This window comes from Opisthocomus hoazin, chromosome 3, assembly GCF_030867145.1.
Source record: "Opisthocomus hoazin isolate bOpiHoa1 chromosome 3, bOpiHoa1.hap1, whole genome shotgun sequence".
Lineage (NCBI taxonomy): Eukaryota > Metazoa > Chordata > Aves > Opisthocomiformes > Opisthocomidae > Opisthocomus > Opisthocomus hoazin.
The window spans coordinates 97744598-97769740 of record NC_134416.1 but is presented as its reverse complement, the minus strand read 5'-3'; the positions used below and the strand labels follow the sequence as shown (position 1 = coordinate 97769740).

General features: G+C 47.3%; 2 protein-coding genes across 2 annotated transcripts in view; both read left to right on the top strand.

Moving 5' to 3' along the window:
• MYO10 (myosin X) overlaps window positions 1–5927 on the top strand; it is a 171446-nt gene extending 165519 nt beyond the window's left edge. Inside the window, exons 38-41 of the mRNA XM_075417122.1 lie at window positions 541–661; window positions 3154–3606; window positions 3984–4175; window positions 4460–5927. Of these exons, the coding sequence (XP_075273237.1) occupies window positions 541–661; window positions 3154–3606; window positions 3984–4175; window positions 4460–4570 (877 nt within the window). The 3' untranslated portion in view covers window positions 4571–5927. The remainder of the gene's footprint in view (window positions 1–540; window positions 662–3153; window positions 3607–3983; window positions 4176–4459) is intronic.
• A 14323-nt stretch (window positions 5928–20250) lies between these two features.
• RETREG1 (reticulophagy regulator 1) overlaps window positions 20251–25143 on the top strand; it is a 72321-nt gene continuing 67428 nt past the window's right edge. The window contains exon 1 of the mRNA XM_075417120.1: window positions 20251–20520. Coding sequence (XP_075273235.1) covers window positions 20252–20520 — 269 coding nt within the window. The 5' untranslated portion in view covers window position 20251. The remainder of the gene's footprint in view (window positions 20521–25143) is intronic.

The window sequence follows — 25143 nt, the reverse complement described above, 5'->3', positions numbered from 1 at the left end:
CTTACCACTAGAATTGGAACCATCCATTGCACTGTAGTAAGAAAATGTAATACAAGCCTAAATACCTGTTTGTCCTTACGTGATATGCATGGCAATCAGCCTCCTTCATCTGCGTAACAGAAGGAAGAAAGGAATGGCTGAAGTGTTGTGCAATTGTATTTTATAGCAGGACTTAATAGTGTTGCTTTTATCAACACCTGACTGAGCCACAAATGAAAGTTTATTAAGAGAATTTGAGTTAGAAACAGTTGACTGAGAAGTGAGTCAACATTTGTAAGTCCTCGGTTTTGCTGTAGGTTCTAAATGCACGCACACACACATATCACTCTCCATATAGAGAGATATATATCTATCTCCAAATTATGTCACTCAGGTATACTGCTGAAAACAGGTAGCTCATGGCAACAATAAAAGATTGATAGCAGATGTAACAAAGCAAAATCCAGCTGATGCCTTGCTTAGATTCTTCAGGTGTCAATTTAGAAAGGAGTTTGACTTCACAGATCTGATCTCTCTCTCCCTCTCCACACTCCCGTGCAGGCTTGCTGCCACTGCTGAAGCTGGGGAGATGCACTGGAAGTTCTACTTCAAGCTCTATTGCTTCCTGGACACAGAAAACGTCCCAAAAGATAGCGTGGAATTTGCCTTTATGTTTGAGCAGGTAAAGAGCCAGGTTTTGTTTTGAGACTCTTATAAGAGAAGGAAAAAAGCAAGTGAACTAGACAGCACAGGGAGGGTTTGGATTATGCTTCTGTTTAACTAAATGCACTACTACTCGAGCATCAAGTGCAAAGCAAGCAGTTCAGCGGTCAAAATAGGCTTATCCTGACATAAGTGAAGCAAATAGGATTTACCTAGTGCTACGACTTTTCTTACTTCTGCATTGCTTGTGAATTGCTTTGTGTGTAGTGGTAAAAAGGATTGGATAACTGGGTATAAGATGGATAAAAAAGAAGAGGATAACACTTGCTTTTAATTTTGCTTTTATGAAACCATTTTCTTAAGAAAGTGCAAGAAATAAAAATATGTAATTGGCAAGCAAATCAATTGTCAGGACCCATCTTGGCAACTGTAGAGAACTAACTGGAGAGTAGCTTTTTCTTTATTCAAAAATTGGTTGGTATTTCATAGGCACCGTGGTAAAACAAATGAGTCCAGTCTCAGCAGTAACCGCACGACAGCGATGATGAGCAGAAATCCACTTAGTGAGCGTGCTGAGCTCAGAGTGAGGCCCTATTGCAAAACATAAATCAATTTCGCTCATTTTGTAATGAAAACTAAATGCATCAGCAGTTGGATTTCTATTACGTGAAGTCCTGTCGTTGCGCAGAAACTCTCACTGATGGCATTTATTATTGTTGATTGACCTTCTCCTTTTCTGCTGTGTTGCAAATGGCTAACAATTCTTCCAGCGGACAGCTTCAGGTGAGCACTAGAGACAGATAAAGATTTCTGTGTGAGGCTATTTGCAATGCCAAGACACTGACGTTCTGTTAGTAAGCAAGCCTGATGTGATCAAGAACTGATGTATTTCAGTTTCCGTCGGCACGAAGCCTTTCTCCCCTTCCACAGGGTCAGAAACATCTTCAATGTATAATAGAGTGTTTCTTCCTTGGTCACAGTTTAGGTTTAAGGGACCGTATTGCATCATGAGCCTACCAAAGGTCTCCTTCCAGAGCCTCCGCTGTCGCTCAGTCCTGAACTGCCTACTGTTGGCTGAGGACCTGGGCAATAGAGTGCCTTGGCTGGGCTTGGCAATGTTGCCATTCCGACTGCCGGTCTGTTTTTACACATCGAGGAGTCAGCCAGTGAACGCCTTTGCTTTGGGGTGAAGTTCAAACAGTAAGAAGAAAATCCATGAGATTTTCTGCATCAGATATTTCACATCACACTGTTGGTTTGAGAGGCAGATTTAGGTAGTTTTCCGTACGCACAGCTCAAACAAGCACATTCGCTGAAGCAGATTGTTTTCATGCAGTGCTCTGTGCTGACTGGGCTTTAGCCAAATATTTCATGGCTTGCCAAGACCAATAGTATTTCAGTTATAAAGCATGGCGCATTCAATCCCTACGATAAATATTACAGCAATACTTTAAAGAGGTGATTTATTACATTCTGACATCAATTCTGTTCTTTTTTTTCTAATTGTCTGCTTTTGCTGTCAGTCATCGACATTTTTCAGCCTATTACGTTCCCTTTTGTCACCAGTTTTAGTTCTGTAACCTCCTTACTTCATAAGGTGCTGAAGAAAAATCTTTTAGTTCTTCTTTCTCATTAAAATACTTACTTCCACTTCCACAATACAGCCCTTTCTCTTTCGCATGTGTACAATCTCAGGTAAACCGTCTTGCATGTTTAAAGTCTCCATCTTAAGTGTACACGTGACTGAACTAGCTCCTGCTTAGATGTGAATTATCTCTGTGTGTTTACTAAACTGCTTGCAATTCCTGCATCTCCAGACCTGAGGTGTGTTTGTTGCCTTTACTAGTGTCATATGAAAAAAAAAATAATCCTAGCTGCTGCACATTTCCAAAGGTTTGAATGGGTGTGCGAAGAGCGAGGATTTGAAAGAGTCATCCTGGTTCAGAATGTCATCCCTGACGCTACAGACCGCTGTAACATGTAAAAGCTTTACTGACTTCATCTGGGATCCATTGAAGATTTACTGTTTTCCCTCAATTAGGTTTATTACAAAGCTGTCCTCGGGCTGTGCTTGTTTGGCTGGAAACGTCAGTTTTCACAGCCAGATTATTGATAGCAGCAAGCAAATCTAGATACCTGTTTCTTCTTAATGCCCTTGAAGATAGATGCCTTCCTCCCAGTCAGGTGTTTAGATCCTGATTTTCTCCCCTTTACATTTTATTTTCCTTTTTAGAAATTCAGTTGCTTTTACATATGTGAGCTCCCTAAGAACTGTACTAGTAAGAGGAATTCCCTCTTAACAAGTTGCTCAATTGCCTTGCAGTTCTTCTGGTAAACCCCCCCTTACCCAGTTTAACAAATTTGCCAAGAGATTTACCATGTTTGATTTATTTAACGGATCATTTATTTCAGATCCTGGGTTTGCCTGGCAGTAAATCTACTTCCCATTTCTCTCTCAGTCCTTTCCAGGACTGGTTCGTACATAACAAGCTACCTTTTTCCTGTTGGTAGGCTCATGAAGCAGTGATCAGAGGACACTATCCTGCCCCCGAAGAAACCCTCCAGGTCCTTGCAGCTTTGCGTCTTCAGTACCTTCAGGGAGATTACTCTCTGCACACCACCGTACCAGAGATGGAAGAAGTCTATCCCTTGCAAAAGCTGAAGTCTCGGATCACGCAGTCTACCAAAACCTTCACGGCAGCAGAGAAGGCGGAGAAGAAACGAGCCAGCTTTCTCGAAGGGACGCTGCGGAGGAGTTTTCGCAGCGGCTCTGTCAGCAAGCAGAAGGTTGAGGAGGATCAGATGTTAGACATGTGGGTCAAAGAGGAAATCTCAGCTGCCAGGACTAGTATTATTGACAAATGGAAGAAACTCCAGAGGATGAACCAGGAGCAGGCTATGGCAAAGTACATGGCTTTGATTAAGGAATGGCCTGGCTACGGCTCAACGCTCTTCGACGTAGAGGTGAGTGCGACCTCCTGAACACTCAAGCTACCGTTTATACTGTAGGGATGGTGGTTTCGTCACAGAGTAGGGGAACCGTAAATGCACTATCGCGATGCTCAGACAGTTGATGCAATAAAACGTTGGATATTAAAAACATACTTCTGTCAGCCAGCACTGCAGCCGTTTAAATCCACTGCTTACCCATAAAATACAGAGGGACAGAACGCTGGCCTGAGGAGTTGCAAGCAAGTTTAGGAGAAGTGTAAAAGGCTGCCTTCAAAGAGGGACGAGCAATGTGCATTTTTTAAAAAATGGCTATAGACAGGAACCTCAACAGTAGGTGTTGTGTGGCTCCTGCTGTTCCCGCTGCTGTTAATCTACGTTTTTTCCTCTAGTGTAAAGAAGGGGGATTCCCACAAGAGTTGTGGCTGGGAGTCAGCGCTGACGCAGTTTCCGTCTACAAGCGTGGGGAGGGCAGGCCTCTGGAGGTGTTTCAGTACGAGCACATCTTGTCGTTTGGGGCACCGCTTGCCAACACCTACAAGATCGTGGTGGATGAGAGAGAACTGCTTTTTGAAACTAGTGAGGTAAGAGCAAGAAGGAATTTTGCTGCTGTGATCTTCCTGTTCTGATAGCCGGGCTCCTTAGTAACTTAAGGAATTGCTGCAAATGACACGGATTTATTCAAGACCCCTGTAAAGCTGCAGGGGCGACGCAGTGAGATGGACAGAAGTGCTGAGTATTTTTATTTGTGAAGCCACAAAAGGGTTTTGTTGAAAGCCCAACAGTTTTATATTGTTAGCGCCTAAAGAAACTCGTTCACATGCCGTTACCTTACTAAGAACTTTTGCTCTTTGTACTCTTTTGGCAGGTGGTTGACATTGCAAAGCTGATGAAAGCTTACATCAGTATGATCGTGAAAAAACGCTACAGCACCTCTCGGTCAGTGAGTAGTCATGGAAGTCAGGGCAGCTCCAGGTGAAAACAAAACCAGTTCTGCTTGTGCTCTAAATAGAAGATATCGCTGCTTGGCCTCGAAACGACCTGACGATCCTGATCACGTCTGTTGACAAGCTAACAAAAAAACAGAGTTTCCACGGAAAATATCTTCAAGCATTGTTTTAGAAAGACCACAGGGCGGGGAGGGGAAAATCGGCTGAAATAGTCACATACTAGAACTGCTGGCTCGTTCAAAACTTTCCAAAGCATTATTATCTTCAGTTGATGTAACAAATGCCTTAAGACTTGATCCACTGCAATGCAAGCAGTAATAAGTGCCTTACGATATTAAGCCCAACTTGTGTTGACCTAAAATTGCTGGTAAAAAGTCAAGAGGATCTTTTTTGTCCTTCCAGAACACTGAAAACAAAGTTACCTTCATCCATTCTGCACTAATCTGCTGGCCTGTATGCATGTGGGAAGGGGGAGGGGAAGAGAGCAAGGTGTATTTTTTTGGAGAGCTGCTGGCAGCCTTCCTGATGGACGCCAACATTTTGTTTCCCCTTGCTTCCATGGACGTGCACATTGTGCGTGCATAGTTGAGCTGTCAGTTAAATTTGACTAATTTTATTCTGTGTTTCACAAGTCGTTTGAAGCAAAGGGAATAAGTATGTGCAATGGTGTAAACAGTCTTTCTGTACATTTTAATAGTTCAGAGTTATAGTTGTTACAATTGTATGGTTACTTTATAAGCAGTTTTATTAACAAGTAAATTCCAAAACTTTCATACATTGATTTTACTATTGCAAATATGTATTACCATATAAGTAGCAGAAGTCTGCATTCTGTATCTGCTGTATTATAAAGAGAGACGTAGCGGAGAATATTTATAGACTACCTTAATATGGAAATACAATTATCAGTTCAATATGCCATAATGCTGGCTTAAGTTTTTAATATTAATTTTCTTTTTTAAAGACATCACTCTTTTCTAGTTCTGGCTGGACTCTCCAACCCAGACTGACTGCCAAAGGTCAGAGCCCTTCAGAGTTGACTAGAGAATGCAAAGTTACACAATGCAACTACTTTAATATAGAGGTCTCTATTTTAGCTGGTTGTTTGATGAAGGTTTGTGACAGTACCCTGTAAATAAATTGGGGAATATCAGCTAATGATAAGCTGATTTTGGACTTCTATTTTTGTACAGAAATACTGTAATATAAGGCAAAACTTTGATCAAAGGTGTCTTTTGGTCTACAGGGAAAAAAAAAAAAAACAAAACTGAAAAACCTTACTGTTATTAAAAACCTCAGCCTTTAAGGAATCATGCCTACTTACTGGAAAAAAAAAAGTCCAGCAATAAAGAAAATCTATGTGATGTGCTCTGTTTCCGCTTCATACTGAGATGGACTTGAAGCAAAGCCCTAATTTCGTCTGTCTTCTCGGGAGCCAAGCGTAGGCTGTACATACCTGCTTCTGCTTGGAGAGGTGCACGTGCTGTGCGTGGCGCCGGCGCCGATTTACCTCTGCCATCCCCGCTCCCTCCCTGGTCACGCCACGTGTGTGCGTCGCACCAGCGGGACGGAGCGGCAGCACCGCTCAGCGGTTCCACTCCACGAGCAAGGTGGGAGTAAAGCTTTTGCTCCCTGTGTAGCCCTGGCGTGAGACAGGTTGCTGTTACTGGCCGGCCACAGCAGGGTAGTGCGGCGCGCGCTGCCCTCCTGACTGTGCGGAGCCTTTACAGACTCCGAGGCCTGACATGAGAAGTCCTCCTCCCTCCCTCAGCTGGCAGATGCTTTCAGTTGCTCCATCTGTGACACCAGCCCTCAGTCCCTAAAGGCTTGCCAGATCACACTACTAATTTCGTGTCCCCACCCTCCCAGCAAAGGTGAACTTATCGAAGGAAGAGAAGAAAAATAAGAGAACTACAACTCCAGCATGTATAGCTACACACACAGAGTATCTGAGACTGTAACATTTCTGATTTTTTCCATATCCAAGTTGTTTAGAAAGAATTTAGCTGCAAGGCGTCCTTGGAATGACACAATTTATACAGTGCAGTCCGCGCAGCAAGAAGGTTCGATTTTGTCTATGTGCTGTTTACAAACATGCTCAGGGAAGCATCATCGTCATCATCATTGACTGGCCAAAAAACAGGAATATACAAGGTGACAATCTTGTTCAGGGTCACAGTCTCGAGAAGCTGACGCCACTTCTCCAGTCCCAATTCATTGACCTCCCGAGTGACTTCTGGATGCTGTCACCCGTTAGGAGGGATGTTTGCTCGTAGCCAACACACAGACGTGCCTGTCGCTACATCTAAGAGCTTCTCTTCAGTCACACCAGTTCTGCCAGCCTGCCATGCAAATCTTACTTCAGTCGCTGCTGTTGAGGCAAATAAAAGCTTTCGTAGTTCTTAATACTCACAAGAAAGAATGCACACTTTATCAAAATAAATACTGCTTAACGGATATACCTGGGTTTGGAAGTGAAAACAGTGTTTCTTAAATTATAAAATATTTAAAAATTGATTGAGGAGATGATCTGTTCTGGAAAATTATTTTGCTTCAGTAAAAGTTTATTCCAAGAATACGTGAATTTTCTTGCTAGAGCCAGAAATTTTCTGCTGCCTATGATATCTTCTTTTACAGTAGCAGTTGAGTGTATCTGAAGAGAGCAGAGGAACTTCCATCACAAATCAGAATACATTTTTATTCTTGTTTTGAAATAAATGTTTATGTTTTTGTCGTGGTTTGGCCCCAGCCAGCAACAAAGGACCACATGGCTGCTCTATCGCCCTTCCCCCAGTGGGGCAGGGAGGAGAATAGGACGAAAAAGGCAAAACTCGTGGGTTGGGACAAGGGCAGTTTAACAGAACAGCAAAGCAAGCGAACAGTAGCAGCAACAGTACTGATAAAAGGATGTACAAAACTAGGGAATACACAGGGCATCTCTCTCACCGCCCGACGCCCAGCGCGCTCCCCAGAGCGATTCACCTCCCCCCAGCCAGCTCCCCCACTCCGCACCGAGCATGGTGGCATGTGGTATTGAATACCCCGTTGGTTTGGCCAGCTGTGTCCCCTCCCGGCTTGTGAGAATCAACACTATTCCACACAGTTTTCAAAAGAACAAACACTGCAGAAGATTACCACTACTTAGAAAGAGCAGATCTGTACGTTTGGACAAGCCCTTGCATTGCAACTGCTACACTCTGTAGGTTGCGTGTGTCAGAAATGACAAAGAACTGAGCATGAGAAGTTAAAGGCTTCTAGGAGAAACACCATGCCCTGTCCAGTCCCTCTAGAGAGAAGGGAAATTTTACTGTAGGTGGTGTGGGCTTCAGGACATGAAACTACCATGTGTTTTCAGAGAGAATGAAGAGCAGCAATTCACAGAATCACAGAACCGTTGGGGCTGGAAGGGACCTCTGTGGGTCATCTAGGCCAACCCCCCTGCCAAAGCAGGGTCACCTACAGCAGGCTGCACAGGACGATGTCCAGGTGGGTCTTGAATATCTCCAGAGAAGGAGAATCCACAGCCCCTCTGGGCAGCCTGTGCCAGTGCTCCGTCACCCTCAGGGAAGAAGTTCTTCCTCATGTTGAGATGGAACTTCCTCTGCTTCAGTTTGTGCCCATTGCCCCTTGTCCTGTCACTGGGCACCACTGAAAAGAGTTTGGCCCCATCCTCCTGACACCCACCCTTGAGATATTTATAGGCATTTAGAAGATCCCCTCGCAGCCTTCTCCAGGCTAAACAAGCCCAGCTCCCTCAGCCTCTTCTCGTAGGGGAGATGCTCCAGTCCCCTCACCATCCTCGTAGCCCTCCGCTGGACTCTCTCCAGTAGCTCCTCATCTTTCTTGAACTGGGGATCCCAGAACTGGACACAGTACTCCAGATGTGGACTCACTAGGGCTGAGTAGAGGGGGAGGAGAACCTCCCTCGACCTGCTGGCCACATTCCTCCTAATGCACCCCAGGAGACCACTGGCCTTCTTGGAATCAGGGCACACTGCTGGCTCGTGGTTAACATTATCCACCAGCACTCCCAGGTCCCTCTCCACAGAGCTGCTCTCCAGCAGGTCTGCCCCAGCCTGTACTGGTGCATGGGGTTGTTCCTCCCCAGGGGCAGGACCCTGCACTTGCCCTTGTAAATTCCTGCTGCCCTGCTCCTGCTGCTCACTCAGCCCCAGGAGATCAGCCATCCCCAGGCAGTTACACCAATCCTGACGAAAACCCTCGTGGGGTACGGTGGGTCCCCACCCTCTGACTGCGCCTGGCCGAATGCAGCCACAGCGAGAAAAGCCCCGGGACCGTGCCAGCCAGACATGCTGCGAGAGCCCGCGCTGGGAGAAACCACGCAGTCCAGCCTAGGGACCGAGTGGCAGCCACAACAGGAATGCAGCTGTGTCATCTCCTTCACACACCTCAAAGCTGGCCCCCGGCTGCCATCTCGCACTTTCCCTGTGCCTCATAATACACACGCGTCCGTTTGCCAGGGTGCCAGAATTCTTAATAAACTCAATTACACAAGCTGTGCACAGGAAACTGCTTCACCCAGAAAGCGTTGCGTCAGAAACCGAGGTTTCAAGCCCCGCGTTTCCGCGGTGTTCGGCTACAACAGGCACAAACTCCGCACGCCGACGTGCTGCAGCACCGCGAGCCGTGCTGGCTTACGTCCCACCTACAGCAACTCGGGTGGGACGGTGGCAGCTTGCTCCATGCCAACGGATGGCTTCTCACGGCACAAGCGCTCCTGATCATTCACGGCTCTGCGGAGTGAACACAGAAGGGCACCGACCAAGTAGAGCAGCACTGTCCTGAGCGTAACCGGCCCTGCACTGTGCCCAGCCCTGGGCACCTGCGGCATTTCTCTCCGTCAGGTGCGGGATGCAGCTGCCTGCGGTGAGAGACGCGAGGCGGGTGAGATTGTGGGGATGGGCATTTGCAGTTGGCTCGTGGGATTCTCCATCTACCCCTGTTTTGTTCGAACTACGGAGTTACTAATGTTACTAACTCACATCACAAGCAAACATCCAATAAAGCTTAATCTTGAAGGAATCCACTGAGAACATCTCCCACGACACATCACAGCAGACCCAAGGCCTTCGGTGCAACACGTCAAAAAGCTCGCAGGCTGCAGCAGTGGTGGGAAGCAAGCAGAAGAGGGCAGCAGCAATCCAAAGAAGTGAACTATACGACAGCGGCGCAGTCTCTAGTGTGATTTTTCCCTGGTCTTTGTGAGAAGACAGCAGCCTGGGGCAGGAGAAGGCAGGTGGAGGCCTCCCATCATTCTTGCTGTCCACCAGATGTGTGGTTAGGACAAGCCGCAGCTGCTTCTCAGACACGGCAACACTCCCATCCTGCTCTGGCTTTGGGCAGCCAGAAAGTGAGAAATGCATCAAGCATCAGAGGGGCTGGAGAAAGGGGGCACCAACAGAGCAAGGAGTGAAACTTCACAGGCCAAAGTCGCACGTTTCTAACTGAACAGTCACTCCTTTGGGGGGATGGGGGTTGGGTTTGTTTAATTCCGCTTTACTTACCCACGTTACCCTGTTCAGGAGGCTGTTCCTGAACTCTGTAGACATTTTCCCAAGAGTTCTTGTCTAAAGATGATTCATGACCAAATTATTTGTTCATGTTCCAGCACAATCTTTTGATTTTAATAATTTTTCCTCCACATATATATTTTTACCGACTCCTCCCTCCCCATACATTTTATAAGGAGTAGTTGCACCATCTTCTAGCCTTCATTTTGCAAGCCTACTCAAGCTAGAACTTTTTCTTTAAATAAAATTTCCTCTAAAGCAAGTTTTCCATTCTCCCTTATCAGCCTCATAGCATCTTTCAGCATTTCTTACAGTTTAAGTTCTTTAAAAACAAAGGAGGTGGGAATGGTACAGGATTCTAAACACCTTAGTGTTGCGCTATAATAACAGTCCTGATACTCTCATCTGTTGAAAGGGCTTTACCTGTGTCTCACAGTCTCACCAGTCCCGTTCATAGTGACATCCCTTTAATTCGGCGTGGGAATTGCAGGCTGATAAAGGAGCGGACAAAGGGCCAAATTTAATCAACTGCCAAGACTTCAACTAATTTTTGAGATTAGTTCCCAAGTATAAGATTTTTCATTTTGTGTTGTTACATCTCATTTCTCTTACTCCTAGCCATAAGAGCACCCAGTCCCTCCTTTATGATTATCCTACCTAGTTTTGCTTCATCCACATCAAGACACTGTTCTGACAATCATGCCACTAATGAACACATTCAAAAGGATCTCCAGCCCATCCCTGGCAACACAATCATTAACTTGGGTGATTTATATGAGCAAGGTCCCTTTAAAAAAAAAAAAAAAATCCTCTTTTTACCACCTTCCCACCCATCTTATTTTTGTAAGAATTCCTATCTTCTGTACTTTAAAACAGCAATTCTCTAACTTTTCTGATCGCTTCCTTTCTCTCCCATAAGAGTTTATTTTTCCTTTGCTGCTAGTCACACGTACACATCTCCTTGGCAGACCTGAATCCCAGTCCTGATATTTACCAAATGGCCAACAATAAGACCACAAACATCCTCTCATTTGACTGTGTCAGAATTAAAAAATGGAAGATGCCAAAAAGTAATTTTATTTTGAAATCCCATCTTCAAGATCTCTTTTCTCAATTACAAGGAATGATCTTGCATGCACTTTGGGAAATTCCATATAGAGGGGACTGTACCAGTTATGTATTCTGGAGGACGTTTCCTTAACTTTTTTTTTATATGCCCTTTCTGAGAGAAAATTTCCCCACCCGTGTTACCACAGTCAGTCTTCCAGCTACAATGCCACAATCCAGTTTTCTCTAGCAAGGCATTACCTTAGCCTTCTCCTCGCTGGGAGTTTATCGGTTTACTAAACCCAACCCTACACCCAGCTGTCCTCTCCCCAGATCACCGCCAGGAATTTCTACCTTGCAGCCCCAGGTGCAGTTACCCGTTTGCGCCCATCCCGCGCCAGAGCAGCTGGTGCGGCCGCTGCCCTCACGCAGCCACGGCTGTACGGACCACGATCCGCAGCTCTTGCCCTGGCAGCAGCTGGGGGTGCAGTTCTGGCCGCTGACACAGCAAACACAGCTCCTCTCTGTTCTCAACCGCTCCAGATTCTGTGTGTCCCGCGCTTGGTCCCACTTCGAGAATCCTGAGCTCTTGCACTACAGTTTTAAAAGAGAGCACGGCATCAGACATCCACTCTTGATAGAGCAGATCACGTACACAGCCTGCGTCTAAAAAGTCAGTTCATAAACACAGAGAAGTCAATGTAATAATCAAATGCATCTAACTACTTTCCTCTCCACAATATGTAAGGCACTGTATAGTTTTACAACAACACTGATGTTTTCGCTTAGATCACCCTCCCTACAAAAAAAGCCAAAAGACTAACATACAAGTTTCCCGATTCCCAGTGATTTTGATTCTTCCTTGCCAACGACATCTCCCGTATGGACTTACCTGTTTCATAAACTCTAGACAATTGCCAGATTCAAAAAGGTTGCTGGCCTGCTCAGCCTGCTCTCAGGCGGCGCTGACCAGAGCGGAGCTAAGCCTGTAAAGTCATTCTGGACTCTCTACCACATATATTCAAACCGATAATGCTATCTAAGAGGTTACAATAAGTAGGTCCAAAATTATACCAATGGAAATCAATTATGCTTACTGATCTTCCACACGGTGTGATTAAACAGACAAGAACAGCAATACAGTTTGCTGCTGAACATCTATAAATTATTGTATAAATATTTTATGAGATTGCTGTACAATATGATTTCTGGCCTAAAACTGCTTCTTTTAAGTGGTTTCTTAACCAGCTTTGACCAAAGCTGCTGAGCCTGTCAACATACATTTTCTTCTGCAAATTCCTTTGTCTCAGGTCCAAAACAGTGACATCAGAGATATCGTCCTTTTTAATTTCAAGCTGATCTGTCTTTACAATCCATCTCATGCCACACCAACAACTCAAAACGTAGAAATTTATATTGTTATGCTAGCTCAATTCTCCAAAACCGGGACTCAGACAAGAACAACGCTGCGTTTGAGAATGGGACGTTTACCACTGTTCTCACAAACATTAACCACACAAATAGGAATATCTGATGTAGGGGTATCAGAGCATCCTGATCATGATCTGTATTACAGAAAGACTAAAAAAGAACAATAAGCTCGGTTCTGTTGGGTTCTACTATTAAAGCTTTGAGTTCACAGGCGTTAAGAAAAAGTATAATCTATCAGAAAGGGAAAAAAACCCCCACAAATATTAATATTTCAGGATAAGAAGCAGCATCAATGTTCATATAATTTTGTCTTGTTCTTTTGTTACATTTTTTCATCTTGTACTACCTGGTAGTTTTAGCTTACAAGGCCAATAGGTCCCAGGAATTGCAGCTTCCCAACAGATAAACATTTCAGTGTAACATACAAGCATTTTGCAAAGTCTGAATTGGGAAACTTGAATCTTGCTCAGCATGCTGTGCTCATTAATGTATTTTTCCTCTACATTTTTGCAGACCCAGTGTTAAAAGCACCAAGTTTTAATTTTGTCCTAGTAACTAATATTGTCTACCACAATCCAGCATAATTGTGTGTATGCTAAGCAGTCTCATAACCTCAGGCAACCAAGTATTTCATTTTAAGGTCTCTTACAAGCTTTTGCAAGCACAGACCTTTCTTAAGATTTGTTTTATTAATCAACCACAGTTTTGCTTTGTAAATTACAAGTTCTCATGGTTTTTTTCATTATTTTATTGGGAAAGTACCTGGGAATTCTGTTTGAGATTACACCCTGCTTTGGCTTGGCACTGCACAAACACATACGAGGTCACCCCTGTCGGTAAAGGCTTCAGTCAGACAGAGAAGATGGAGAGCTGGTCGGGAAGACACAGGGAGTGAGGAGTGCATCAGGAAGATAGAAGCAATCCTCCCGCTCTCACGCAGCAGGACGGTGGGAGCACGGAAGGAGAACGCAAGTCTCCTTGCTCTCTGCCAGTGCTCTATTTTACAGAGAAGTGTAACTTAAAAAGCCAGCAGAAGCAGTGCAAGCATTCTAAGCAGCATCAGCCTGCTGATAAGGTGTTAGGGGTTTTTTTAAACTAAGTTTTCCCATAAATTTTGCTTCCCTTTTAGATAAAACTAAAAAAAAGGAAAACACAAATTTATGAACACATGAGAAGTCAAAATAAAGAGACAATAAGAAAATACAACACACAATCCTCATACAGTACCAAACAAGACCTTAGTGACTAAAGGTTTTTTTGTAAAATATGATTTGCGACAAGATGTACTTCTTTGCTGGATATAACACATTCGTGCTGGATATAATACCTTTGTTTTGCTATCCTATACTTACTTCAAGAAGTTAAAAACCAGAAAGGCAAGAAGCCAGGCTGGCAGCTGACAGGAACAGCAGCAGGCAGCCTGTGAAACACAGTGTTTCTGGGTTGATGTTCCCTCAGCTAAACGGGCAACACCGCCTCTGACTTTCCCTGCGTTTCCTTTAACTACAGTGAGTTAGTTAGTTAGTTAGTTAGTTAGCTGCAACAACCCCCATGGCAACAACCCACTGAAGCCCAGAACCTGGAATATTAAACCGAATGCTGTGTTTTTGAAGCGTGTGGCGGGGGACAAGAGTCGAACAGTTGGACTGCTAGTGCCTGCCGCTTTAACTGATACACAAACTTGGGTGTAAAATACTTTGAAAGGTACGTCACAGTCCTAATTACATTTTGCATAACATAGGACAACACTTAACATGTTCCTGCTCCTTAGTTTATGATTTATTACAGATAAATCCAGGAATACACAGTTCGGGATGTAGTTTCAACAATGCACCACAGTAGAGTAGAGACCTTTTGGATGCTGAAAGGCTGGGAGCTTATGTAACAAAGAAGAAAACAGTTTGCCAATTATTAATTGGAAAGTTATTCTACACTTAAACAGGAACTATAAGATATCAGAGTTTGGTAAAGAGATGCGTGAGCAGGTCCACAAAAGCACACAAGAAGCTACAAGCAGAAATAGGATTAAAGACAGGTGCATGGTATGTATGTCACATATGACACCAGTCGAGGGATCTAGGCAACTAAAGGCTTTAAATATTAATTAGTAAACATTATCATAAAGAATACAATTAGTGGACGCCTGGAGAAAGATGATCTACTGGGGAGAAGCAGCACGGGTTCTGTAAAATAAAGCTCTGCCCTAGAAATTTGCTGAAGGTCCTTCACAGGCTCAGTGACCTCTGAATGAGGGAAATCTGGTTTACCTGGATTTCCAAAAGGCTTTTGGCAAAATTCACCACCTACGGAAGCCATGCAGCCACACAAGAAGGGAAGTCCTGATGTGGAGAAATAATTGGCTGGAAGATAGGGAACAGACAGTAGGAGCAAATGGCCCCTTCCCAGAAAAGGAAGGAAAGCACTGCTGAAGTTCTGCAGGAGCTGTCTGCTCTTCAACGGTGAGCTGGAAAAACGACAAACAGCAAGCTCAAAGTTTAGTGATGACATCAAGTTATTCAGGAAACTGAGGACAAGGGCAGGCTAAATAACTGCATGACTTCAGGAAACTGAAGACTTGTCCAATAAAATCATAGGATAAATTCCAAGCAGGTAAAGTGGGGGGGGGGGAGAGGCAGGAACCCAAGCCCAGATTCAGCTCTGAACTGATCATTATCACCAAGGGACAAAACTGTGAAGTTTTAAAAGTTCCAGGAAAATATCAACTCAGTGTTTTGCATCAGTCAGAAAGGAAAAAAAAGAAAGAAAAAAAAAAAAAAAGAAGGAAATCAGACATTAGCAATTATTATAAAAGGCATAAAGCAAACTACAGAGCATTGTTACGAATCTGTTTAAATCCATGAGCTCCTCCCACTTCAAATGCAGTGATGATGGGACTGGAACTGCACGAGAAGGTTACCTTAGAACTGGAAAAGATTCAGGGAAGCGGAACAAGGATGGTCAAAGTCACAGAACTGCTACCATATGAAGAATGACTAAGATGTGCTTCTTCAGCCTCAAAGCAGAGACAAGTTAGGAAGTGCCATGGGGATGTCTGGATTTGGAACCAATAATCATGCACTAACTATGGGTCACTAGTAGGAGGAGGGAAGTGATTCTTCTCGTCTTGTCACCATTGGTGAGACCATACGTGGAATGCTTTTTCCAGTTTTGGGCAACCCAATGCGAGACACGTGCTGACACACTGGAAGGAGTCCACAGGGCCCCTGGAAGGTCAGTGGCATACAGCGTGTGATGTAGAAGGAGCGGCTGAGAGACCTGGGTTCACTCACTCTGAAGGATAGAAGGTTAATGGGTATCTACTTGCTACATACCTAACGTGTGGTTAAAGAGCAGACAGGGCCGGAGTCCTCCCCTCAGAGCTGCAGACCAAACAAATGAGAGGAAATGGGCAAAACGTGCAGGTCTTGGGGGTGCTGGTTCATGAAAAGCTCAACATGAGCTAGCAGTGCACACTCACAGCCCAGAAAGCCAACCGTATCCTGGACTGCATCAAAAGAAGCACGGCCAGCAGGTCAAGGGAGGTGATTCTGCTCTGCTACTCCACCTGGACTCCTGCATCCAGCTCTGGAGCCCTCAGCACAGGACAGACATGGACCTGTTGGAACGGGTCCAGAGGAGGCCACAAAAATGATCAAAGGGCTGGAACACCTCTCCTGTGAGGAAAGGCTGAGAGAGCTGGGGTTGTTCAGCCTGGAGAAGAGAAGGTTCTGGGTAGGCTTTCTAGCAGCCTTCCAGTACATGAAGGGGGCCTTACAAGAAAGCTGGAGAGGGACTTTTTACAAGGGCACATAGTGATAGGGCAAGGCATAATGCCTTTAAACGGAAAGAGGGTAGATTTAGATTGGACAGAAGGAAGAAATTCTTACCTATGTGGGTGGTGAGGCACTGGCACCGGTTACCCAGAGAAGCTGTGGATGCCCCATTGTTGGAAGTGTTCAGCATCAGGTTGGATGGGGCTTTGAGCAACCTGGTCTAGTGGAAGGTGTCCCTGCCGATGGCAGAGGGTTTGGATCTAGGTGATCTATAAAGTCCCTTCCAACCCAAACCATTCTGAGATTCTATGATTCTACCAGAATAAGATTAAAAAAACAAAACAAATCATACTATTTTGAGCTGGAATCCTCAATTGAATTCAACAATGTTACTCTATGCTGTCATCAGAATTTTCAAACATATTTCAGAAGAATTAGAATGCTTTGATATTTGTAAGCTCCTTTGATACTACCATTTAGGAAGCCGCCGTCTCAGTTTTCACCCATCGTTTACATCGTAGTCCCTGACACAGGACCGCAGTCCCTAACCTCACTCTGCACCTGTTACAGCTCGCACATCCAGCTGTGCGCTGGGTGCTAGTCCCAGTTTTTCCCAGCTCAAATTCACAAACTGTAAGCAAACTTTTTCAACCCTGGCAGCAAAACATCAAAATACGGAAAGATCAAAGCCAGAAATTGTATTTACCACTATTTTTTTCTGAAAAAGACATCTAAACTTTCAGCAGCTGGGAACGAATGAGCCACCTCTTCTCTCACAGTGACGTTTACACCAGAGCCCTTTCAGTAAGCTCACTGCTATAAACGCCGCCCAGGAACTACCCACAGTGAAAAAGAAGACCTGATGTCCATCAATGTGTGAAGTACTTTTTTCCATTAGCTAAATTACAAAACCTATTCCTGAAGAACTTTTCACTAATTTCTATTCATGGTGTAGGTCAGGAAAGCAGAGGCCAGTAATCTAGAACGGACACAAGTTTAATCACAGTCGGAATGAGTTCCCACATCTATTGTCTCCCCTGCCCGCTGACACCCCACCACATCCTCCTCTCCCAGATCCTGCCCCCATTTTCTGAGGAGAGGGGGGATTCTTGAACTCCTGTGACTGAAGGGAGTGCAGTACAGAGTATAAATTGTGCGGGGTGGGGAGCATACAATCATACGCCAATGTTTAAAAAAAAAAGGAATATTGGTAAGGGCGGATCGCCTAAAACCTGCTGTGGTTTTAATCCTTAGGGCCGTTGAGATTATATTGCCATTATCCACGCATCACAAGCTCACTACAAATCAAGACCTAATATTGGTTAAATCCAAATTCAGACATTCTAACCCCAGTGTGCTTTCTGGGGCTGGCTATCCCATGGTCACTTGAAAAGTGCGTACAGAACACCTGACTTCTTTCCAGGCTTGTCTGGCAGCTCCTCGGGAGTCAGCTGGAGCGGGACGCTGGCTGGGGCAGCCCGCGCTGCTGGAGCAGCCGAGCGCTGGCCAGGGACAGCAGGCTGCCACCGCCCAGGATGGAGGTGGGTTTGGCAGTTATGGACTGCAGCCACCAGAACAGCAGCCTGGCACAGGTAACACAGCATCCTACAACAGCCTCGAAAAAGGGTAAGCACGGGAGAAACCGCCCTGTTGGCGCTCCTCTCCCTACCTTTGTTCCTTGTGAGAAGACCCTGGTTTTAATCCCACGGACTGTTCAGATTCAGTCTGCTCCCGCTCCCAAAACCAGGGAATCGGCACCCGCAGGCAGCCAGCGCACGCACCCTCGGGAGGTGTCAGATTCTCCCGTGACAGGAGGGCTCGCCAGCCGTCAGCACCCACTTGCACGCTCGGGAGGCAGCTGCCCGCTCTCCAGCCCGCGAGGGACACCCCCCTTTCACGTCTTCCTAGGGCTAAGATCTACGGAAGCAAAACAACAAAGTGTTTCTCCCACGCTGCTGCCAGTACTTCCCAGAGCCCTTAAAGCTTTTCCATCCACGTGTTTTGGGTTACTAGGGGAGCCCGACCCTTTCCTTTTGCTCCCTCACACCTTCACAGACAACACCCAACCGACCGCTTTTTGCTGGGCTAGTTATTCAGGCAGCTCTGCCCGGTCCCAGGCTCTTGGAGGTGAGGGTACAGTAATGTAGCAAACGAGCATCAAACTAAAATGTCCCTCAGAAAATGTTAGTTGCTTACACAGAATAATGTTCTGTTTCCTCTCAGATACATTCATACACTGCTGTGGTGGGTTGACCCTGGCTGTATGCCGGGTGCCCACCAAAGCCGCTCTGTCAACTCAGCTGGACAGGGGAGAGAAAATATGATGAAAGGCTCTCCCCTCTTCCCAGGCTCAACTTCATGCCCGATTTTCTCTCCCTCCTCCCTCCGAGTGGTGCAGGGGGACAGGGAATGGGGGTTATGGTCAGTTCATCACGCGTTGTCTCTGCCGCTCCTTCCTCCTCAGGGGGAGGACTCCTCACACTCTTCCCCTGCTTCAGCGTGAGGTCCCTCTCATGAGACAGTTCTCCACAAACTTCTTCAACGTGAGACCTTCCCACAGGCCCCATCTCTTCACGAATTGTCCCAACGTGGGTCCTTCCCACGGGGTGCAGTCCTTCAAGAACAGGCTGCTCCAGCATGGGTCCCCCACGGGGTCACAAGCCCTTCAGACAAACCTGCTCCGGCGTGGGCTCCTCTCTCCACGGGTCCGCAGGTCCTGGCAGGAGCCTGCTCCAGTGTGGGCTCCCCATGGGGTCACAGCCTCCTTCAGGCATCCACCTGCTCCAGCGTGGGGTCCTTCCACGGGCTAAAGGTGGATATTGGCTCCACTGTGGACCTCCGTGGGCTGCAGCAGGACAGCCTGCCTCACCATGGTCTTCATCACTAGCTGCAAGGGAAGATTCTCTGCTCCAGCGACTTGAGCACCTCCTCCCCATCCTTCTTCACTGACCTTGGTGTCTGCAGAGTTGTTTCTCTCACATCGTCTCTCTGGCTGCCGTTCTGCAGCTGTTTTTTTTCCCGCTTTTTAAATCTGTTATCCCAGAGGCGCTGCCACCGTCGCTGATTGGCTCGGCCTTGGCCAGCGGTGGGTCCATCTCAGAGCCGGCTGGCACTGGCTGTATCAGACATGGGGGAAGCTTCTGGCAGCTTCTCACAGAAGCCACCCCTATAGCCCCCTGCTACCAAAACCTCGCCTCACAAACCCAGTAGAACTACAGACCATGTGCAACCAGAGCAGCCACACAACTCCTTCCCAAGGCCACCTGCTCAAAACGCACAGCAGGTTTGCGACCCACGGTTATAACACTGCAGCCTAATTAATTCTGTGACCTTATTTTGTCTCCTTTTACCTCAGAGAAAAAGCTGCGTTGACCTTGAAGTGTGTACGACTCCTCTTCCTGTGAAAAAAACAAAAGCGGCTAACAGGGGGTACCCAGCTCGGCAGGCGGAGCAGCGGCCTCCGCCTTCCCGCCCGCTGGAGGCTCCGCCCCGCGCCGGGCCGGGCCGCGCAGGGCAGGGCAGGGCAGGGAGGGGCGGGGCGGGGGCAGCAGGGCCCTAACGGCCGGGCCCGAGCGCGCCACCCTCCCCGCGCGCACACCCGCAACTGCCAACGCCACCTCCCCGCCCCGCCGAGGCCCCGCCCCGCTGAGGCTCCGCCCCGCCGAGGCCCCGCCCCGCTGAGGCCCCGCCCCCCCGCACCTGCCACGCGCAGGCGGAGCCCCGCGTGACACCTGCCCGCGGGGCGGTTCCCTTCTCCCCCCGCCCCGTGTCTGGTGCGCGGCTCGCGGTGACGTCACCGGCGGCGGGGGGTGGGTGGGGCGCGGGGGGAGGGGTAAGGGCTGCGCTGCGGCCCCGCCCCTGCCCCGCCTCCCGCCGGCCCGGCCCGGCCCGGCCCGGCCCGGCCCAGCCCGGCGGCCGCCACCGAGCCATGGCGAGCGCGGCTCCGGCGCTGCCCCGCGGACCGGAGGCGGGCGGGGAGCGCGGCGTCGGGCGGGAGCGGCCGGAGGCCCCCGAGGAGCGGGGCGCGGCGGCGGCCGGGGATGCGGAGCCGGCGGAGGCGTCAGGCGGGGCCGGGGCGGCGGCGGCGCTGCTGGGGGAGACGGGGCTGGCGGTGGGCTGCTGCATCGCGGCGGCGCTGAGCTGGGAGCGGCCCCTCCGCAGCCTGGGCGGCTTCGTCTGCGCCAACCTGCTCTTCTGGTGAGCGAGCCCGGCCCGGCAGCGCCGTTCGCCCCGGCCCGCCGGGCCCCTCCGCCCGCCGCGGCCGCTGCCCGCTCCCCCTTCGCCCTCGGCAGCCGGGGGCCTGGGGTCGGGGCCCGGCGGGCGGGCTCTGCCGCCGGGGTTCCCCGCTCCGGAGTGGGGGGGCCCTCTCGCCTCGGGTACGGTTTCGCTGGATAAAGCCGCTGTCCGGGCGGCCGGCGCGGCCGGGCCCTGCCCGGTGGGGCGGCGGAGTGCCTGCCTCCCCCCACCCCCTCCCCGGGCGGGAGCTGCCCCTTCCCCGCAGCCAGCGCGGAGCCGGGTGAGTTGCGGGCTCTCCGCGACCCCGGCGGCGCGGGGTTTGAGCGCGGGATCCCGGGCACGGGGAGGGAGCTCGCCGGCGCTTGGCGCTGCACGGGAAAGGTGCCTCTGCGCGGAGATTGTTCACAGTCATTTCGTCCGCTTTAACCCCAGGAGCAGCCCGTGTGGCGGCTGGTTTAGGCTGACTTTTATTACCCGTCATCTGTCCTTAGGTGTCCTTGGTAAATCCTTTCCTTGGGCAGGTTACGCGGGTTTGCTCTCGTTTTCCGCGCGCCTCCGAGCTGGGCCCTTCCTTCGGCGAGCTGGAAGGGCCATGATGCTTCTTTCCGTCGCTTTGTGGCGTGGCTCTGATCAGGTTTTCAAGGATGGCTCTGATCAGGTTTTCAAGGACAGCATCTGACAGTACATTCTGCGTCTCCAGGAACAGCAGCTGCCGGGCAGCCCGGTCGCTGTCCTGCTCTCCAGCACTGGTCGGGAGCAAGCGTAGAGAGCACGCGTTATGCAGTGCCCACCGATAGTCTCCTTCGGTCGCCTGACAGGCAGCTCGTTACCTGACCGGCGTTTGAAATCACTGCATCAAAATGTGGAGTTCACTCTGCTTTCTCACTGTCAGGATGCGTTGGAACGGCAGAAGCCAGGTCAGGGGTTGCTTTCGTTTTGGTGGTACTGTGCCTCTGCAGAAAGCTCCCTGTCCTAGGGCCAGGGGGGTTGGAGAGGTGGAGGCAAAGTAGGAAATACCTAGGAGGAGCAGGTATGACGGCCGGTGAACTGCTGTGGTTTGAAAGAGACCTCACCTGGAGTACTGCGTTGAGCTCTGGAGCCCTCAGCACAAGAAGGACATGGAACTGTTGGAGCGGGTCCAAAGGAGGGCTACAAAAATGATCCGAGGGCTGGAGCACCTCTCCTATGAGGACAGGCTGAGAGAGTTGGGCTTGAGAAGAGAAGGCTGCGGGGAGACCTGATTGCAGCCTTCCAGTACTTAAAGGGAGCCTATAGGAAAGATGGGGACAATCTTTTTAGTAGAGACAGCAGTGACAGGACGAGGGGTAATGGTTTTAAACTAAAACAGGGTAGGTTTAGGCTGGATATAAGGAAGAAATTCTTTACAGTGAGGGTGGTGAAACACTGGAATGGGTTGCCCAGAGAGGTAGTGGAGGCCCCATCCCTGGAAACATTCAAGACCAGGTTGGACAGGGCTCTGAGCAACCTGATCTAGTTAGTGGTGTCCCTGCTCGCTGCGGGGGGGTTGGACTAGATGACCTCTAGGGGTCCCTTCCGACCCAAAACCTTCTATGATTCTATAAGAAAGATCTTGTTAGCAAACCTGTGCAATGCGACACCTTGAAAAGGAAACAACCGTTTAAATCCGGCTTCACGTTTCCCTGCTTTGGTGTTGGTGTGGCGCCTGTTTGCCGCTCTGCTTTCCGCGCTGGGGATCCAGCTGGTCAGCCTGGTTTGTGATGGCTCGGGCCGAGGAGGTGAGTTCGCCCCTGCTGCCCCTGAAGTGCTTTGTGGTGGCCAGAGCCGAGGCTGGAGGAGCACTGCCCAGCTTCTGCTTGGCGTGCCTCGCCGTTCTTCATCGTGTGCCTGCGAGCAGCCCTGTCCCCGTGCAGAGGCAGTGCGCTGCCGGCGTGTAGGGCCTCGAACCTCAGTGTTCCTCGGGGTCGGGAGGTCCGTGCTGCTGGGTGGGACACCTCTCTCTGTATCAGCGCTAGTGTTGGTGGAGGAGGGAGGGAGGGAAGGTGAAGTTTAATCTTACAGTTTTACAGATGTTGGAAGAGTAGTGATAGTTCTTTCTTCCCATCACTTTAATTTTAGTGGGAATGTGTTTTCCCTCACAATTAGTTTAGTTCTTGCACGTATGCCATTCAAAACACTTCATGTGTAAACTGTAGCAGTAGGAGCTGCTGAGGGTCAGCTATTTCTCTGATGTCCTGTCGCAAAATCCTACATATATATATATTTATTTGATTCTAATCTCTTTCCCATTAAAAATCTTTTAACCATGGTACTGTCTGGAGATGCATTTCAGATGTTGACTACTGAAATAATTGTAGGTAAAATAGATTTACTAGTTAAATTTCTTTCTGTTTTCCTTCGTTTTTAGAATATTCCTAGCAAATCATCATGGACTCTATAACAAGACTTAAAGCAACTAGTTCTTACTTGTGGCTTCAGGGCCTTCTTAGACTAGGCAGTACTGTATCATTTTTCAGTTTCCTTGGATTTCTAACATAAAGGCTGCACTAAAGTTCAGGCCCTGCAAAAGCTGACATGATATGCTTTAATATTTTGAATAAACATATCAACTATTAATTAATATACATTTAGATTTTCTATAAACTGACATATTTAATGAACTACCATTTCATAAAATTTTCTCAAAAATGAGTGAAACAAGGCTGCCAGTTAAAGTAAAAAGAAATCTATTTATTGAAAAAGCATTTGTCACTTAGCACTTCCATTATTTATTCACCAGGAACAGCTTTAAGCCTCCTGCCTCAAATGACCTTAGCTGAAAATATTGAAAATGAACAAGGGTTAAATATATCATTTAGCACCTAATCATCTGAAATGTGACATGGATTATTCTTTTCCGCTGTAGATAGTTTACTAGCTGAAGTCAAAATACCACATGAGGAAAATAAGATGTTTTTTTCCTGTTTTGCACATGTAGTACTGAAAAAGTGAGTGATTTGCCCAAGGGCAGAGAAACTCTGTGCTGGTGCCCGAAGTTTAGTCCAGGTTTTCTAAGTGTTAGGCTGCTGACTGATAACTTTCAATCTTAGGTTTAATCTTAGACAAATATTAAAAGTCAGCCCTAGATTTTAAGCTAGTATTCTAGTCTAATTATTACTTGGGGGAGTAGAGAAAATAGTGGCAGCTTTTCATTTTTGTTTTCCCAATCTGTCATCTTAAATATTTCTGTTAGGTCGGGGGACAAGTTTATTTTTAGTAATTCTGTGATATGTCTTTTGTAGTTTGCAGATACTTGTTTCAAATCTATGTTTTATATTTGCAGTTACTGATTTCAAACATAATACGTTAATGTCTGCAAGGTCAGCGTTAGATGGACCAGTTGCATCTATTCACCAGTTCCCCAAACGACTGATTTCCACAGGGATTCTCGGGAAGAGAGGCAGTAGAATGACTAAGATGTAATAGATCTTTTCTCTGTGTCTGTCTCCTTGTGGAATGAATTTGTTGCCTTACCCTGTTTGCCATTCTCATTGCTAGCCGAAATCCAAATTTTTCTCTGAGTATTCTTATATCCTTTCTGATAGGCAAACGTGTATGTTACTGCAGGTCTGTTGTTAATGACATTATATGATGTCGTTGTACTGGATGAACAAATGAACTGACCCAACTGTGTAAAAGACAAGTATCATTCCTTGATTTAGAAAAGTATGCTGGCCAAATTTACCATTAAAAATAGTGTCTTTTGTCACCATCCATACTCAGATTGTTTTGTTTTCTTTGGTCTCAGACCAAAATAATTTTCTTTTTTTTGTATGGGAGAATTAATTAATCAAGAGAGGAAACAATATTTCTTATATCTGAACTGGCTGTAAAGACTGTGGTAGAAAGTTTATTTCAGATATAAAATCTAATTGCTGTTTAAGTGTTAATTACAAAAACTCATTCAGAGTTTGGAGCTTTGGTGTGTTTTAAGTATCCAGTTTGTTTTAAGATTTGTTATTGAAGTGTTTCGTTTGGTTTGGTTTGAAGTATCCAATTCACTTCAGGATTTGTTTTTAAAGTGTGTCTTATTTGAAATCTCTGCTTGGCAATGATAATGCTTACCATGGAGAGATCTCAAAGTACTTTCCGTTCATTAATTTTATTCTTCTAAGTGAGAAAAATAGTACTAGGCTCAGCATTTCTTTGGGGTGTTTGCACACAAGCTGTAAATGCTGCCACTACTACATCTTGATGGATAGCTTGCCCATGAAGCAAGGTTTCTGCACATTTGGAGCAGTGTGCGTACGCAGTGTGTGCCTGCGTCTGGATTTTTACTCTTCCTTACAAGAAAGGAACTGAGCTATTAGCCATGCAGCAGCCACGTTTGTATAGCTGTCCGTAACTGTATACCTGTTGGTACAGCTATGTCATGATGTTCATCTGGAGTGCGTTGACTTAAATTTCCGCCTGCTGTCCCTGTTGGCCGTGGGTACCACTGGAAATGGGGTCGTCGGGGCACTGCTCAGTCAAACAGGACGTCCTTGTGAACTTGGCGTCCTGAGCCTTAGGAAGTCCACTGCTTGCAAAATGTTACTTTCTTCTTGGTCTGGTTTGTATTAGGTG